The sequence below is a fragment of the Mobula hypostoma genome, chromosome 2, assembly GCF_963921235.1.
Source record: "Mobula hypostoma chromosome 2, sMobHyp1.1, whole genome shotgun sequence".
NCBI classification, from domain to species: domain Eukaryota; kingdom Metazoa; phylum Chordata; class Chondrichthyes; order Myliobatiformes; family Myliobatidae; genus Mobula; species Mobula hypostoma.
This window is the reverse complement of record NC_086098.1, coordinates 175,153,147-175,167,123: the sequence shown is the minus strand read 5'-3', so window position 1 is coordinate 175,167,123 and position 13,977 is coordinate 175,153,147. Positions and strand designations below refer to the sequence as shown.

Genomic DNA, 13,977 nt, shown 5'->3' with positions numbered 1-13,977 from the left:
AGAATCAGGTTTATCATCACTCACATATGTCATGAAATTTGATTTCTTTTTGTGGGAGCAGTGCAGTGCAAAACACAGAATTACTACAGTACTATCCAAGTCTTGGGCACCCTAGTTATATATATGTGCCTCAGTACTGTTTCTGAGGCCTTCCGCAGGTTACCAGTGTTTATGTACAGGCCATACGTAAAAACAATATTTCAGAGACTAACAGAATGGACACGGTCACCTCCTGCCATTTTGTGGTCTCAGTTCATGGCAGTGTTTCAGTCTAGCAAACAGCACGAGTTAAAAACATTTCAGATAATCAGAAGCCTGCTGTAACTTGGAGAAGACTCACTATTCAATTCCAACCACCAACACACTTGAAATAAAAAACTCTTTAATTAGTTTTTCTGATCAATGTTTGTTTCTGTACTTACACAAGGTTTTAGTGATTCATTCACACCCGATTCCCTCTCCTCCTCCATCTCTGATGTTCTGATTTGACATTCTCGGATGTGAAGACAATGATCTCACTTAGCTCCATATGGAATTCTATTTGCATTAACTATACGCACTGGGTTGATCAACGCTCCTGCATAAGCTCCAGTTCCATCCTCACCGATGACTATGCCTTCCAAATACAGTGCTATTTTTGGTAACAACTCCTCCAACCACATCATTAACATGAGAGAGAACTGTGCATCCCAAATAGGGAACAATTGACTATAAGAATTATCACAGCACACCAATCAGGAAACAGTCCCCTGTTCCCATTCTGTCCGTCTCCTCTCCCATAAGTGTTTTATGCTTTGACGGACCAAGAGCTTGACTGTAAAGATATGGCTACTTTTCCATTTAAATATATTAAATTCTTTAAATGCATTAACCATCAATCACATTGACAACATCTTGCAGTTACCTAATGCAGTGAAGCACACGAGGTAAGACGTTCTGTGTTCTGCTGTGTGGCCCTCGACCACCAGCTCGGGGTTCCATTTTCTGCTTTGGGCTCCAGGCTTCTCCCAGACAATCTGTGCGGTTCTAAGTTTGATCAAGCACCACATACTTCCCATTTCATAGCACAAGAGTTGATTGGGAAAACTACCAAAATGAATACCCTACAGCTATCAGTGACCACTGATTGGGGTTTGATTCTTGCCCTGTCTGTAGGGAGTCTGCACATTCTCCCCGTGACCTCGTGGGTTTCCTCCGGGTGTTACGATTTCCTCCCACATTCCAAAAGATGTACAGATTAGGGTTAATTAATGAGTTGAGGGCACAAACTAGGTTGGCACTGGAAGGATGGGGACTTGCAGACTGCCCCAGCACAATCCTTGCCGATTTGATTTGACGCAAATTACACACTTCACAATGTTTCAACGTGCATGTGACAAATAAAGCTAATTGCTTTATATCTTCTTTCATCTATTTCATACACATCTCAGACAAGCAGAATTAAACAGATCTTTCCACAGGCTGCCAAGTTTTTAAATTGGTTAAATATCTCATCCCAAATGCATCCACTTCCTTTTGCCCGTAAATTCAAACTGTTTAGAATACTAAACGCTTTCATGTCTCTGTGTGCCCTAAGTGGACAAAACCCTCACACACATAAACTCTGCATTTAACAGCAGTGTTGTTTTCTGATCCACCCATTCCGGCTCCTTCACAGGGAGGCTGCAATCCTGCCAGCTCCACTTGAACTGAGTAATTAAAGTTTATGAAAATGTCTTCCTGGAACCACAAATCCAAGTTCAAAGTAAGTTTATCAAAGTACATATATGTCACCATATACAACCCCGAGATGCATTTTTTTGTGGGCATACTCAATAATCTATAGAACGTATATAACAGAATCAATGAAAGACCACCCAACTAGGGTGTTTAATCAGAGTGCAGAAGACAACAAACTGTGCAAATACAAAAAGGAGGAAGTAATAATAATAAATAAATAAGCAATAAATATTGAGAACATGAGATGAAGAGGCCTTGAAAGTGAGTCCATAGTCTGTGGGAACAGTTCATTGATGGGGTAAGTGAAGTTAACCCCTTTTGTTCAGGAGCCTGATGGTTGAAGAGTAATAACTGTTCCTGAACCTGGTGGTGTTGGTCCTGAGGCTCCTGTACCTTCTTCCTGATGGCAGCAACGAGAAGGCAGCATGACCTGGGTAGTAGGAGATCTCTGATGATGGAGGCTGCTTTCCTGCGACAGCACTCCATGTAGATGTACTCAATGGTGGGGGGTGCTTTATCCATGACAGACTGAGCCATTTTCATTACTTTTTGTGAGATAAGTGCAAATCAGATGAAGAAATAACGCTACTTTGGTGTTTTATTGTATTCCTCTTTCACATACGAAGGCAAAACTAAGAGAACAAACCAGACCATGAAAACTGCCCACAGAGCTCCGTCTAAACGAACTAGCAATTTTACGATTTCTTGAAAGATTCAGCGAACTTGGCTCTCAGGAATGCAGGTACGGTACTTTGAGGCACACAAAGGTCGACCATCACCGACTAAAGAGTCAAGCCAGGTTAAAGTATTAAGACCCAAGAGTGGAAAAGAAGCTGGAGTTCAGCCCCACTACTCTGAGCCTGCCAAAATCCCCGATCTTCGCCCATCCATCTGCCTGCGTGTGACCTGTCACCCTCTCTTTCACTACTACCATGGGGCAGCTGTCTTGGGTCCCAACACCACCAAATTCAGGAACATCTGTTGCCCTGTAGACAGTGGGCTTCTGGATTGGCATGGCAGCTTCACTCGTCTTGTGTGGAACTGACTCCACAGTCTGTAGACCAGGGGCTCCCAACATTTTTTTTATGCCACGGACCAATACCATTAAGCAAGGAGTCTATGGACCCCGGATTAGGAACCCCTGCTCTAGACTCATTTTCAGGTACCCTGCCTTTGTCATGTATGGTTTTTCATGGATTCTGTTGTACTTCTTTATTCTCTTGCGAATGCCTGCAAGAAAATGAATCTCAAGAAACACTAACTTAATTATCCAAATTGCCCTATATCCTAATTGTGTAAGGAATGTATCTATAATCTGTACAGCACTTTGGTCAACGCGGGTTGTTTTTAAATGTGCTGTATAAATAAATTTGACTTGACTTGGCTATAATGATTCTAAAAGCTTGAAATTTATATTCAGTTACGATCAGGGCTGTTTTTTGATTCACACTTCACTGTATGTTTTGATGTACATGTGACAAAGCTGCTCTTTAATTATCACCTTTGGCAAAATAGTACATATTCTATTACTAAAAGCAACATTTGGCAAACTAACCCTTGGTTTCAGTAACTAAATTATGCCATATCAGTAAATGATACCTGCACACTCAAAATTGTCCACTGCCTTCATTATTTTAAGTAATTGCCTTAATTACTACAATTACAAAATAATTCTCCATCCTTCGACGCATTTTCAAAAATGAACAGCTATTTCACGCCTACAAACAAAAGCTTTTGGTTAGTGGTCGATGAGGGAAAAAAAATTACATTTTGAAAGTTGCATTTTTTAAACCAAAAAGCAGAACTACGACAGTAAAATATTTATTTTCCAAACCAGCACAGAGTAGGCCCTTATGACCCTTCGAGCCACGCTGCTTCAGCAACCCCCGACAAATCTGATTAACCCGAAACTAAATACTGTTCTTTGTTAATACCCAGTTCATATTTTAGTTTACCTTGTAATATGACAAAGGAAATAGAGACTTTATATATACGGGGGGGTGGGAGTGTTTTAAGGAATAATAAGTTGCAAGTTGATAGGGTGGTTAAGAAGGTGTATGATTTGTTGCCCTTCATTAGTTGGGGGATTGAGTTCAAGGGTTGTGAGGTAATGTTGCAACTCTGTAAAATCCTGGTTAGACCAGACTATTGTTAGACTATTGTGCAGCTCAACCTCTCTCCCAGTTGCACTGCCCAGTGATTTTCCATTGTTATTGTTTAAGAACATTTCAGACCACAACTACCTGGAATATTGTGTTCAGTTCTGGTCGCCTCATTATTCAAGGACGTGGTAGTTTTTTTTCTTGGCCTGTGTGCGTGTGAGCCTGTGAGTGTGCATGTCCGTGATAATGTCTTTTTCATGGCTTTTACCAGGCATGGAGAGAGAGAGAGACTGTGTGACACTCCTCACACAGACATTTTCACAGTATTTTCCCTTTGTTTTACGAGGTCGAGTTGAGATCTCGACACTCAACCCAGCACGGATGGAAAGCGTACTCGGGAGCGGACCCAACTAGTTTCAAACCCGGGAACCTCCGCTCCCAGGTCCACCGCCGATGTTGTTGTTCCACCAGCCGGCCCTGGATGTGGAAGCTTTAGAGAAGGTGCAGAGGAGATTTACCAGGATGCTGCCTGGATTAGAGAGCATGTCTTATGAGGATAGATTGAACAAACTAGGGCTTTCTCTCTGGAATGAAGGAGGATAAGAGGTAACTTGATGGAGGGGTACAAATGATAAGAAGCACAGATGGAGTGAGTATCTACAGACTTTGCCCCAGAGTGGAAATGGCTAATACAAGGGGGCAAAATTTTAATATGACTGGAGGAAAGTATGGGGTGTCGGGGGGGGGGGCGGATATCAGAAGTAACTTTTTATTTTAAACACAGAGAGTGGTGACTGCATGGGACATGCTGCCAGGGGTAGTGGTAGTGGTAGAGGCAGATACATTAGGCGCGTTTATGAAACATAGATAGGCAATGGAAGACAGAAAAATAGAGGGCTGGGTTAGATTGATCTTGGTTAAAAGGGTGGTACAATATTGGACCAAGGGGCTTGTACTGCGGTGTACTGCTCTAATGACAGTACTTTTAAATCTACTGCTTGGGTGCAGGCTGTGAGGAAGTGCTTTATTTGTAATTTCATCCAACAGAGATGGAGAGCAAGGTGACATCATCCACGTGAATGCTGAGGACTGGGCAGGTGGTGGAAGTGGGCACAGTCTCAGAATAGAAGAACGTCCCTTTAGAAGAGAAATGAGAAGGTAATGCTTTAGCCAGAGAAGGTGAATCTGTGGAATCCATTGCCACAGGTGGCTGTGGAGGTCAAGTCTTTGAAGAGGTTGATAGACTTTTGTCAGGCAGTCAGAGGTCATGGGGAGAAGGCAGGAGAGCGGGTGTCAAGAGTGATAATAGATCAGCCATAGTGGAATACCAAGAAGATGTGATGGACCAAATGGCCTAATTCTGCTATAAATCAGCCATGATTGAATGGCAGAGCAGACACCAAGCACCAAATGGCATAATTCTGCTCGTATGTCTTATGGGAAGAATCCGTGAAGGGAAGGAGAATAGAAAACACAATCCAACCAAAAAAAAATAATGCTCACAGTTAAAACGACCAGAGGATATATCTGACCAACTGTTTTGAAGAAATAAAGAAAAACAGCTGTGGAATTAGGAATGAATTATCACTGTTCTTAAATTACAAGAAACCTTCAGGCAATAGTTAATCTCTGATGGAGTGTGGAATAAAAGCCCCCATTTATTCGACAAGGATCAATAAACTCTTCCCGGCAACAGCCTCTTGTTGGAATTATAGTCCCATGGGTTCACAGCACTTGGCCCAAATGATCATTCTTCTCCACGTCTCAACAACAACTGTTAGCAGGCTGTGTAGGAAGGGCACAATAAGCCAGTTTAATCCCACCCTTTTCCACAAAGCACAACACCACTTTCAAATCAAGAGCATCCACAAACAGGGCAGAACCCTCATCTTGATACATTAACCCATTACCTCAAAATCCACAAAGTCAACCCGCTCAAAGCTGTCAGCATGATCTGGACTGACTCTGCAGACAATGTTGTGGCTTTATAGGATCATAAAACTATGAATTTAGCTTTTGAATTCTAGCACCAGATTTTCTAAAGGTTAACTTGCAGGTTGAGTGTGTGGTGAGGAAAGGAAATGCACTGTTAACAATCATTTCGAGAGGACAAGAGTAAAAAGGTAAGGTAATTCTGAGACTTTATAAGGCACTGGTCAGACCCCATTCGGAGTACTGTGAGCAGTTTTGGGCCCCACGTCCAAGAAGGGATGTACTGGCATTGGAGAGGGTCCAGAGGAGGTTCACGAGAATGATCCCAGGGTTGAGCTTTCGATGGCTCTGGGCCTGTACTTGCTGGAGTTTAGACGAATGAGGTGGGGAGAGGGGTCTCACTGAAGCCTATTCAATATTGAAAGGTCTAGATAGAGTGTACATGAAGAGAATATTTCCATTAGTGGGAAAAGAGCACAGCCTCAGTACACAGTGACACCCCTATAGATCAGACGAGGAGGAGCTCCTTTAGTCAGAGGGGGTTGAATTTGTGGAATTCTTTGCCACAGACGACTATGGAGGCCAAGTCACTGGGTATATTTAAAGCTGAGGTTGATAGGTTCTTGATTAATAAGGCATCAAAGGTTACCCCTTTCCCAAGGCACACAGGGATAATAGACTTTTTTTTCCTCCTCGGAGAAAAGTCATGCTGCTATCAACTACAAAACCATTGGATTCCTGCCTGGGAGGAGAGAGGGGAAATGGTTTTGGGTAAATAGTGGTTAATGTGGATGGCACTCTGTGCTGGCACAAGATTACCTACTCACGTAACGTAACAACTAATCAAACCAGAAAGAAACATGTCCATAATCATTGTCCATTCATGAATCATTAAATATGCGAGGTTCAAACTAGCAACCACCTATGCAGTTAGGGGGAAAGAAGGTCATCTATTCCTCAGATGACAGGCCAATCCTACGACATATTCACACGTAGTGCTGAAGCAAAAATAATCCCAAATTTGGTGTTTGGTTGACGTGATAAACCTAAATTGTATCTGAATAATCCTCTGGACTTCTATCTATTGTTAAGTAGTGAGATAAAGTGACTTCAAAAGTCCTGTCCTCCCCAGTAATTCCGAAAGCTCTTGAATGGATTAAAATATCTCTGAACTCCATATGAAATATCTCTTAAGCATTGCAGACGGGTTTATAAATGAGCTTTTTTCCCCTTTTCTTTCATCCACCACAAAACGCGGGTTTTCCTGGCAGCCCCCATTTTGGTTCTACTCTCTAATTCCACTCCAACATTTCACTCCATGACCACCTCTAATTTCACAATGAGGCCACACTCAGGTTGGAAGAGCAATACCTCATATTCTATCTGGGTAGCTTCCAAACTGAAGACACGAATATTGATTTTTCTAACTTCCAGTAATTTCTCCTCCTCCCTCCTCTCTCTTTTTCCTTTCCCCGTTCTGGCTTCCATCTTACCCCTTCTCTTCCCATCACCACCCTCTGCTGCCCCACCTCCTTCCTTTTCTCCCATTATCTACTTTCCTGTCCTATCAGATTCCTCCTTCTTCAGCTCTTTTCCTCTTCCACCTATCACCTCCCAGCTTCTCATTTTGTCTCCCTCACCTGTTTTCACTTATCACCTGCCAACTCGCACTCCTTCCCCTCCCCCCACCACCTTCTTCTGGTTCTTCCCCCTTCCTTTCCAGTCCCAATAAAGGGTCTCGGCCCAAAACGTTCACTGTTCATTCCTCTCCATTGATGCTGCTGAGTTCCTCCAATACATTGTGTGTGTTATCTCTAGATTTCCAACATCTGCAGAATCTCTCTGTGCTTATCCTTTTGATTAAATTAAATGGATTTTAAGCCATGATCAAGCAGAACTGTTTGGCTTTGCCAGTTAATTTCACTCTTCTTGGTGGTGGCGGGGGGGGCGGGGGCGGAACTGATTGTTCAGACAGAAACAGTTCCAATTTCAAGCAGCTTCTGATTCTGCACAAAAAAATTATTTATTTTGGCAGTCAGTTAGTTTGCTCCTTAATTTAAACAAATCTACTGCAGTTCTGGCCCACAACCATGATGCCAATTGAAAGGACAACTTTCCAAGAACGATTTCCTTAATTAGTTGGGCGATCATCAGCCTTGCATGCAAACTGAGCGTTCCCAGAGGAGACAGATGCAAAACTCAGACCATCTAACCCTATGCGCTCTTTATCCACAGACACATACACTCAGCGGCTAATTTACTAGCTCTCTCCTGTACCTAAGGCAATGGTCATTGAGTTTATGTTCATGGCCTTCTGCTGCTGTAACCCATCCACTTCAAGATTCAATGTGATGGGCATTCAGAGATGCTCATCTGCCCACCACTGTTGTAACATGTGGTTATTTGGGTTACTGTCACCTTCCTGTCAGCTTGAACCAGTCTGACTATTCTCCTCTGACCTCTCTTATTAACAAGGCATTTTCGCCCACAGAATTGCTGCTCACTGGATGTTTTTGTTTCCTCATACCATTCTTGATAAACTCAACAGACTGTTATGCGTGAAAATCCCAGAAGATCAGCAGTTCCTGAAATACACAAACCACCTCATCTGGCACCAACAATCATTCCATGGTCAGAGTCACTTAGATCACATTTCTTCCCCATTCTGATGTTTGGTATGAACAACTGAGCCTCTTGACCATGTCTGCATACATCTTTGCAATGAGTTACTTTTTTACTGCCACATGATTGGCTGACTAGCAATTTGCATTAAAAATGAGGTGTACAGGTGTGCCTAATAAAGTGGCCACTGAGTGTATGTATCTCAACATCCTGCACAGCACCACTTTCAATTGCTCCCCTTTTGGTGCCCATATCTTCAGCTGCTGGACATCAAGCTTTGCATTCCTAAATAAGCCCTAAAAGAGGTGTATAAAGTTATTATGGTCATTGATCGTGTGGATGGCCAAAGGCTTTTTCCCAGGGCTGAAATGGCTAACATGAGGGGGCATAGTTTTAAGGTGCTCGGAAATAGGTACTGAGGGGATATCAGGGGTAAGTTTTTCACAAAGAGAGTGGTACCTGCATGGAATGCATTGCCAGCAGTGGTGGAGGCAGATATAATAGGTTTTTTTATAGAGCCTCTTAGATAGGTACATGGAACTTAGAAAAATATGCGCTAGGGAAATTTTAGGCAGCTTCTAGAGTAGGCTACATGGTCGATACAACATTGTGGGCTGAAGGGCCTGTAATGTGCTGTAGATTTCTATGTTCTATGTTGTTCTATGTTCCATTCCACGATCATGTGAAACACTCCTAAAAACTGCTTTTTCCTGGTATCCTAATGTTTAACAGATTTATTGAGTATGCCCACAAGAAAATGAATCTCAGCATTGTATATGATGACATACATGTCCTTTGTTAATAAATTTACTTTGAACTTTACTTCTGTATTTGCCTTGTTTGATAATCTTCCTTTGAAAGACCATTTTTGTTTTGCTATGTTAAATGGCAAAACGCAGAAATAAGTTACTGTTTTTGTTGATAAACTCAAGAGGTTCTACAGATGCTGGAAATCTGGAGCAATGCAGACAAAATGCTCCAACACTTCCTGCAAAAAAGGAGACCTGCATTATTACAACGTGGCCGGGAGCAAGAGTTTCTGTATTGGTGCCAAATCCAATTATTTTGCTGGAGTCGGATTTGGGAATTCTCGATGACAGGACCTCAAACAAAGGACTGGAGGGGAAGATGTGGGATGCTGGAAATCCAGAGAAACACACACATAAAATGCTGGAGGAACTCAGCAGGTCAGGCAGCATCAACGGAAATGAATAAACAGCCCATGTTTCGGGTCGAGACCCTTCATCTGGACTGGAAAGGAACGGGGCAGAAGCCAGAAGAAGGTGGTGGAGGGAGTGGAAAGAGTAACAAAGGAAATGGGCTAAAGAGAATGATACCGTACAGGTAGTTTAAATGTAGCCTCAACAACTATAGGGCAAAAATAAATAAAGGTGTCAACAAGGAAAAGTAGAAAATTCTGGAAACATTCAGGAATCCGGGCAGCATCCAAGGAAAGGGAAACTGAGTTACCAAAGGTTTTCAAACTGTGCCCTTTCTACAGATGACCACCAGTATCAGGGTGGAGGGAAAGTGAGGCAGCAGATCGGCAGTCAGATCTGTAGTTAGGGCTCTGCCCATGATCAGGGACCTGGACTTAATGCAACCTTCCAGGGGTAGGGAGGACAGTGAATAGATTGGAGGATTGAAAATATAGGCCAAATATTTAAGGGGAACCTGAGGGGGAACTTCTTCATTCAGTGTGGTGTGAGTGTGGAACAAGCTGCCAGTGGAAGTGGCAGGTGTGGGCTCGATTGCAACGTTTAAGAGAAGTTTGCATAAGTACATGGAAGGGAGACGCAGGAAGGACTATGGTGCAGGTGCAGGTCGATGGGACGAGGCAAAATAAAAAGTTCGGCATGGACTAGATGGGCTGAAGGGACAGTTTCTGTGGTGTAGTTTGTATGATTTTCAAGGACTGAAGAGGCCACAGGTTGAAATAGAAGTAGCAGAAGAGAACAGTACTGGATACCTATTTCACATGCAATCACAAGTCTAAACACATCGGACCTGGCAGCTGGTGATAAAAATACAATTCCAAGGAAGGAGAAGGATATTTTATCCCATTATCAAACAAACACAACTATTCACTATCATTCCCACAAAAATACAATTCCAGTTCTAAAGCAACCCTACTGAATTATGTGAAAAATGCTTCACGGGGGTTTTAAAATTCTTGAAACATCTCTGCTGAGACATTGCCCCTCACTGACTTCTGCCGAACACTGTGTTCCCCCAGCCGCTGGAGTCATATACTCACCCAGCCCAGGGAGGTGAAAATTTGTTGCAAAATCCTCCTGCCGACATCTGCAATTTCAAACCTTGTGAGGGAGACTTCTCTCCAAACAGCCCTGAAGGACGCAATCTGTGATATGCATCAAAATTCCTTTTGTAATCCAAGGTGAACTATCTATTCAGCTCTCAGCACACAAGATTAGCAAACTCTGCAGTCTCCACAACACAACTATCAGCCAGCCGCTCGTATCCACATTATTTTTTTGAGGTGAGGTTTTCACTTAATAAGACAAAAGAGAAGCAAGTCCAATGTGCAAAGACACAAACCACCAGAACACAAACACGAGCTGACAGCCCGTCCAAATCAGATCCGTGTTTGCTGTTCCCTCCCTCGCAGTTTTTTTTAAACCCACACCACAAGAATACAACCAGCACTTTAATGCAAGGCTGTCAATGGACAGGGTGTTTTGGGCCTCGTTTGCAGCTGCACAGAGGATGAACACACCACACTGGCACCAGGAGAGCGCACAGCAGGTCTTATTTTCTCATACCCTCGATGTGGAAATTAAACCCAGCAGACAGCAAACACAGAAATGATTTGCGACAGAGATGAAGGATTATTAGGGCTGCTGAGCTGACAAGTTTGCTGTCTCTGCAACTACTGTACAATTTTGCTGATCGGCTTCCCCTTAGTGCTTTTCACTGATCCCCGGCCTCTCCAAAAAGCCCAGCAGAGGGGAACAAGCTGAAGGATCAACTTTATTCACCAGATACATTTAAATCTATTAAGAGATTGCTGTGGAGTGTTGGTGCTACAAGAACAACATTCAGCAATTATACATTATACAGAATTATATAGAAGTGTTCATAAATATATAATCACCTCAGGGGTGTGTGCTTAGCCCACAGCTCTACTCCCATGACTGTGTAGCTAGGCATAGCTCAAATGCCATCTATAAATTTGCTGACTGTTGGCAGAATCTCAGATGGTGATGAGAGGGCGTACAGGAGCGAGATAAATCAGCTGGTTGAGTGGTGTCACAGCAACAACCTTGCACTCAATGTCATTAAGACCAAAAAACTGATTGTGGACTTCAGAAAAGGTAGGACAAGAGAACACACACTAGTCGTTGTGAAGGGATCAGAAGTGGAGAGAGTGAGCAATTCCATGTTCCTCGGTGTCAATATCTGAGGATCTATCCTGGACTCGACAGACCGATGCAGTTACAAAGGAGGCATGGCAGCGGCTATATTTTTCTTTTAGAAGTTTGAGGAGATTTGGTTTGTCACCAAAGACATTTGCAAATTTCTACAGATGTACCAATGAAGAGCATTCTGACTGGCTGCATTGTTGTCTGGTATGGAGGGGCTGGGCTACTGCACAGGATCAAAATAAACTGCAGAGTTGACAAATTAGTCAGCTCCTCATGGGCACTAGCCTCCGTAGTACCCAAGTCATCTTCAAGGAGCAATGCCTCAAAAAGGTGGCATCCATCACAAAGGACCCTCCATCACCTTCTTCTCATTGCTACCATCAGGTAGGAGGTACAGGAGCCTGAAGGCACACACTGAGCAACTAAGGAACAGTTTCTGCTCCCTGCCATCCCATTTCTGAATGGACACTGAACACTCAAATACTACTTCACTACTTTTTAAAAAAATTTTATCTTTGCATTTATATATAGAGTAATTCACGTGTTTGTCTTTATTATGTATTGCATTGTACTGCTGCCACAAAGACAACAAATGTCACAACATATACTGGTGATATTAAAACCTAATTCTGATATACCAGCATGTACGACATAAACAGCAATATAAAAAGTGGTTTAAAGTATTTACAGTGCAATGACCGAGGGGGGTGGGGCACGAACTAGAATGGTTGATCAGATTAACTGCTTGGGGGAAGAAACTTTTGAGATTGTGTTACCGTTTTGTTTTAATAACCTGTACTGCTTTCCAGAAGGGAGCTTTTGGAAAAGGCAGTTTGCTAGCAAAGAACTGCAATTCTTTGAAATTATCCGTATTAATAATAGTTTGGTAATTTCAGCTTTAAAATCATTTGAACTTTCAAGGGATAGTTGCCCAGTTTCCGATAGCAATTTTTTCCTCCACTGATATGAAGTAAATTTTTTTTCAAAAAATATCCAGAGAAAAGCCAACCACGGTTTTATAAAGTGGCTTTAAGCATCCGATGAGGTATGCTGGGCACTTCAATTCAGAGCATAACTGAAGTGAGAGTTTATTCCTTGGTCCATGCTCCTGGTACAGAGAGCGTCCAACTGAAGCTGCCGAATGTGCATCCGAGTATTACTGTTTCAAAGTTCAAAGTAAATTTATTATCAAAGTAGATACATGTCACTATACTATACCCTGAGATTCATTTTCTTGAGGGCATCCATAGTAGATGCAAAGAAACATCAAATTGAAAAACTGCAGAGACAAACAACCAATGTGCAAAAGACAACAAATTGTGAAAATACAAAAAAAAAGAAAACAAACCACAAAATAATAAATAAATAAATATTGAAAGTGAGCCCATAGGTTGTGGAATCAGTTCAGTGGTGGAGTGACTGAAGTTATCCACACTGGTTCAGGAGCCTGATGGTTGTAGGGTAATAACTGTTCCTAAACCTGGTGGTGTGGGTCCTGAGGCTCCTGTACCTCCTTTTTGATAGCAGCTGCAAGAAGCCAGGCCTGGATGGTGGGGGTCCCCGATGATGAAAGCTGCTTTCCTGCGACAGTGCTGTGCCTGGATGTAATTTAAAGCGAGGTTTCTAATGCTCAGTTCTGTATAACCTCTCTGTTGTTCATTTCCCTGATCTTATCATGACTACTCTGATCACTTTGTAGAATCATAGAAATGGGGCTACCCATATTAATCCCAAGTAACCCATACCATACGCTGAAGGAACTCAGCAGGTTACGAAGCACGTATGGAGAGGAAGAAACAGTTGATATTTTGGGCCAAAACCCTTCATCAGGACTGAAAAGGAAGAGGGAAGACGCCAGAGGACAAAAATGGGTGGGGAGGGGAAAAAGGCGAGCAGGAAGGTGATAGCTGGGAGGTGGGTGGGGAAGGTAGGGGGCTGGAGAGGAAAGAATCTGATAGGTGAGGAGGGTGGACCATAGGAAAACAGGAGGGAGGGGTCCAGGAGGTGGTAATAGGCAGGTGAGAAGAAATAAGAGGCCAGAGTGGGGAATAGAAGAGGGGAGTGTCGAGGGATTTTTTTAACCAGGAGATATAGCTATTCATGCCCTCAGGTTGGAGGCTACCCAGATGGAACCCAGTGTTGCTCCTCCACCCCGAGGGTGGCCTTATCTTGGCACTAGAGGAAGCCATGGACTGACATGTTGGAACGGGAATGGG

At 42.9% G+C, this 13,977-nt stretch overlaps 1 protein-coding gene across 4 annotated transcripts in view; it reads right to left on the bottom strand.

Moving 5' to 3' along the window:
* Positions 1 to 13,977, bottom strand: part of LOC134342688 (rho GTPase-activating protein 39-like) — a 234,955-nt gene that overhangs the window by 50,575 nt on the left and 170,403 nt on the right. The window contains exon 1 of one of the 4 annotated variants that reach the window (XM_063041108.1): positions 10,633 to 11,798. The exons of 2 other annotated variants lie outside the window; for them this stretch is intronic. In XM_063041108.1, coding sequence (XP_062897178.1) covers positions 10,633 to 10,679 — 47 coding nt within the window. In that variant the 5' untranslated portion in view covers positions 10,680 to 11,798. Of the gene's footprint in view, positions 1 to 422; positions 648 to 10,632; positions 11,799 to 13,977 lie in introns of those variants that run through there. One more of the 4 variants, XM_063041111.1, reaches the window with a different exon arrangement.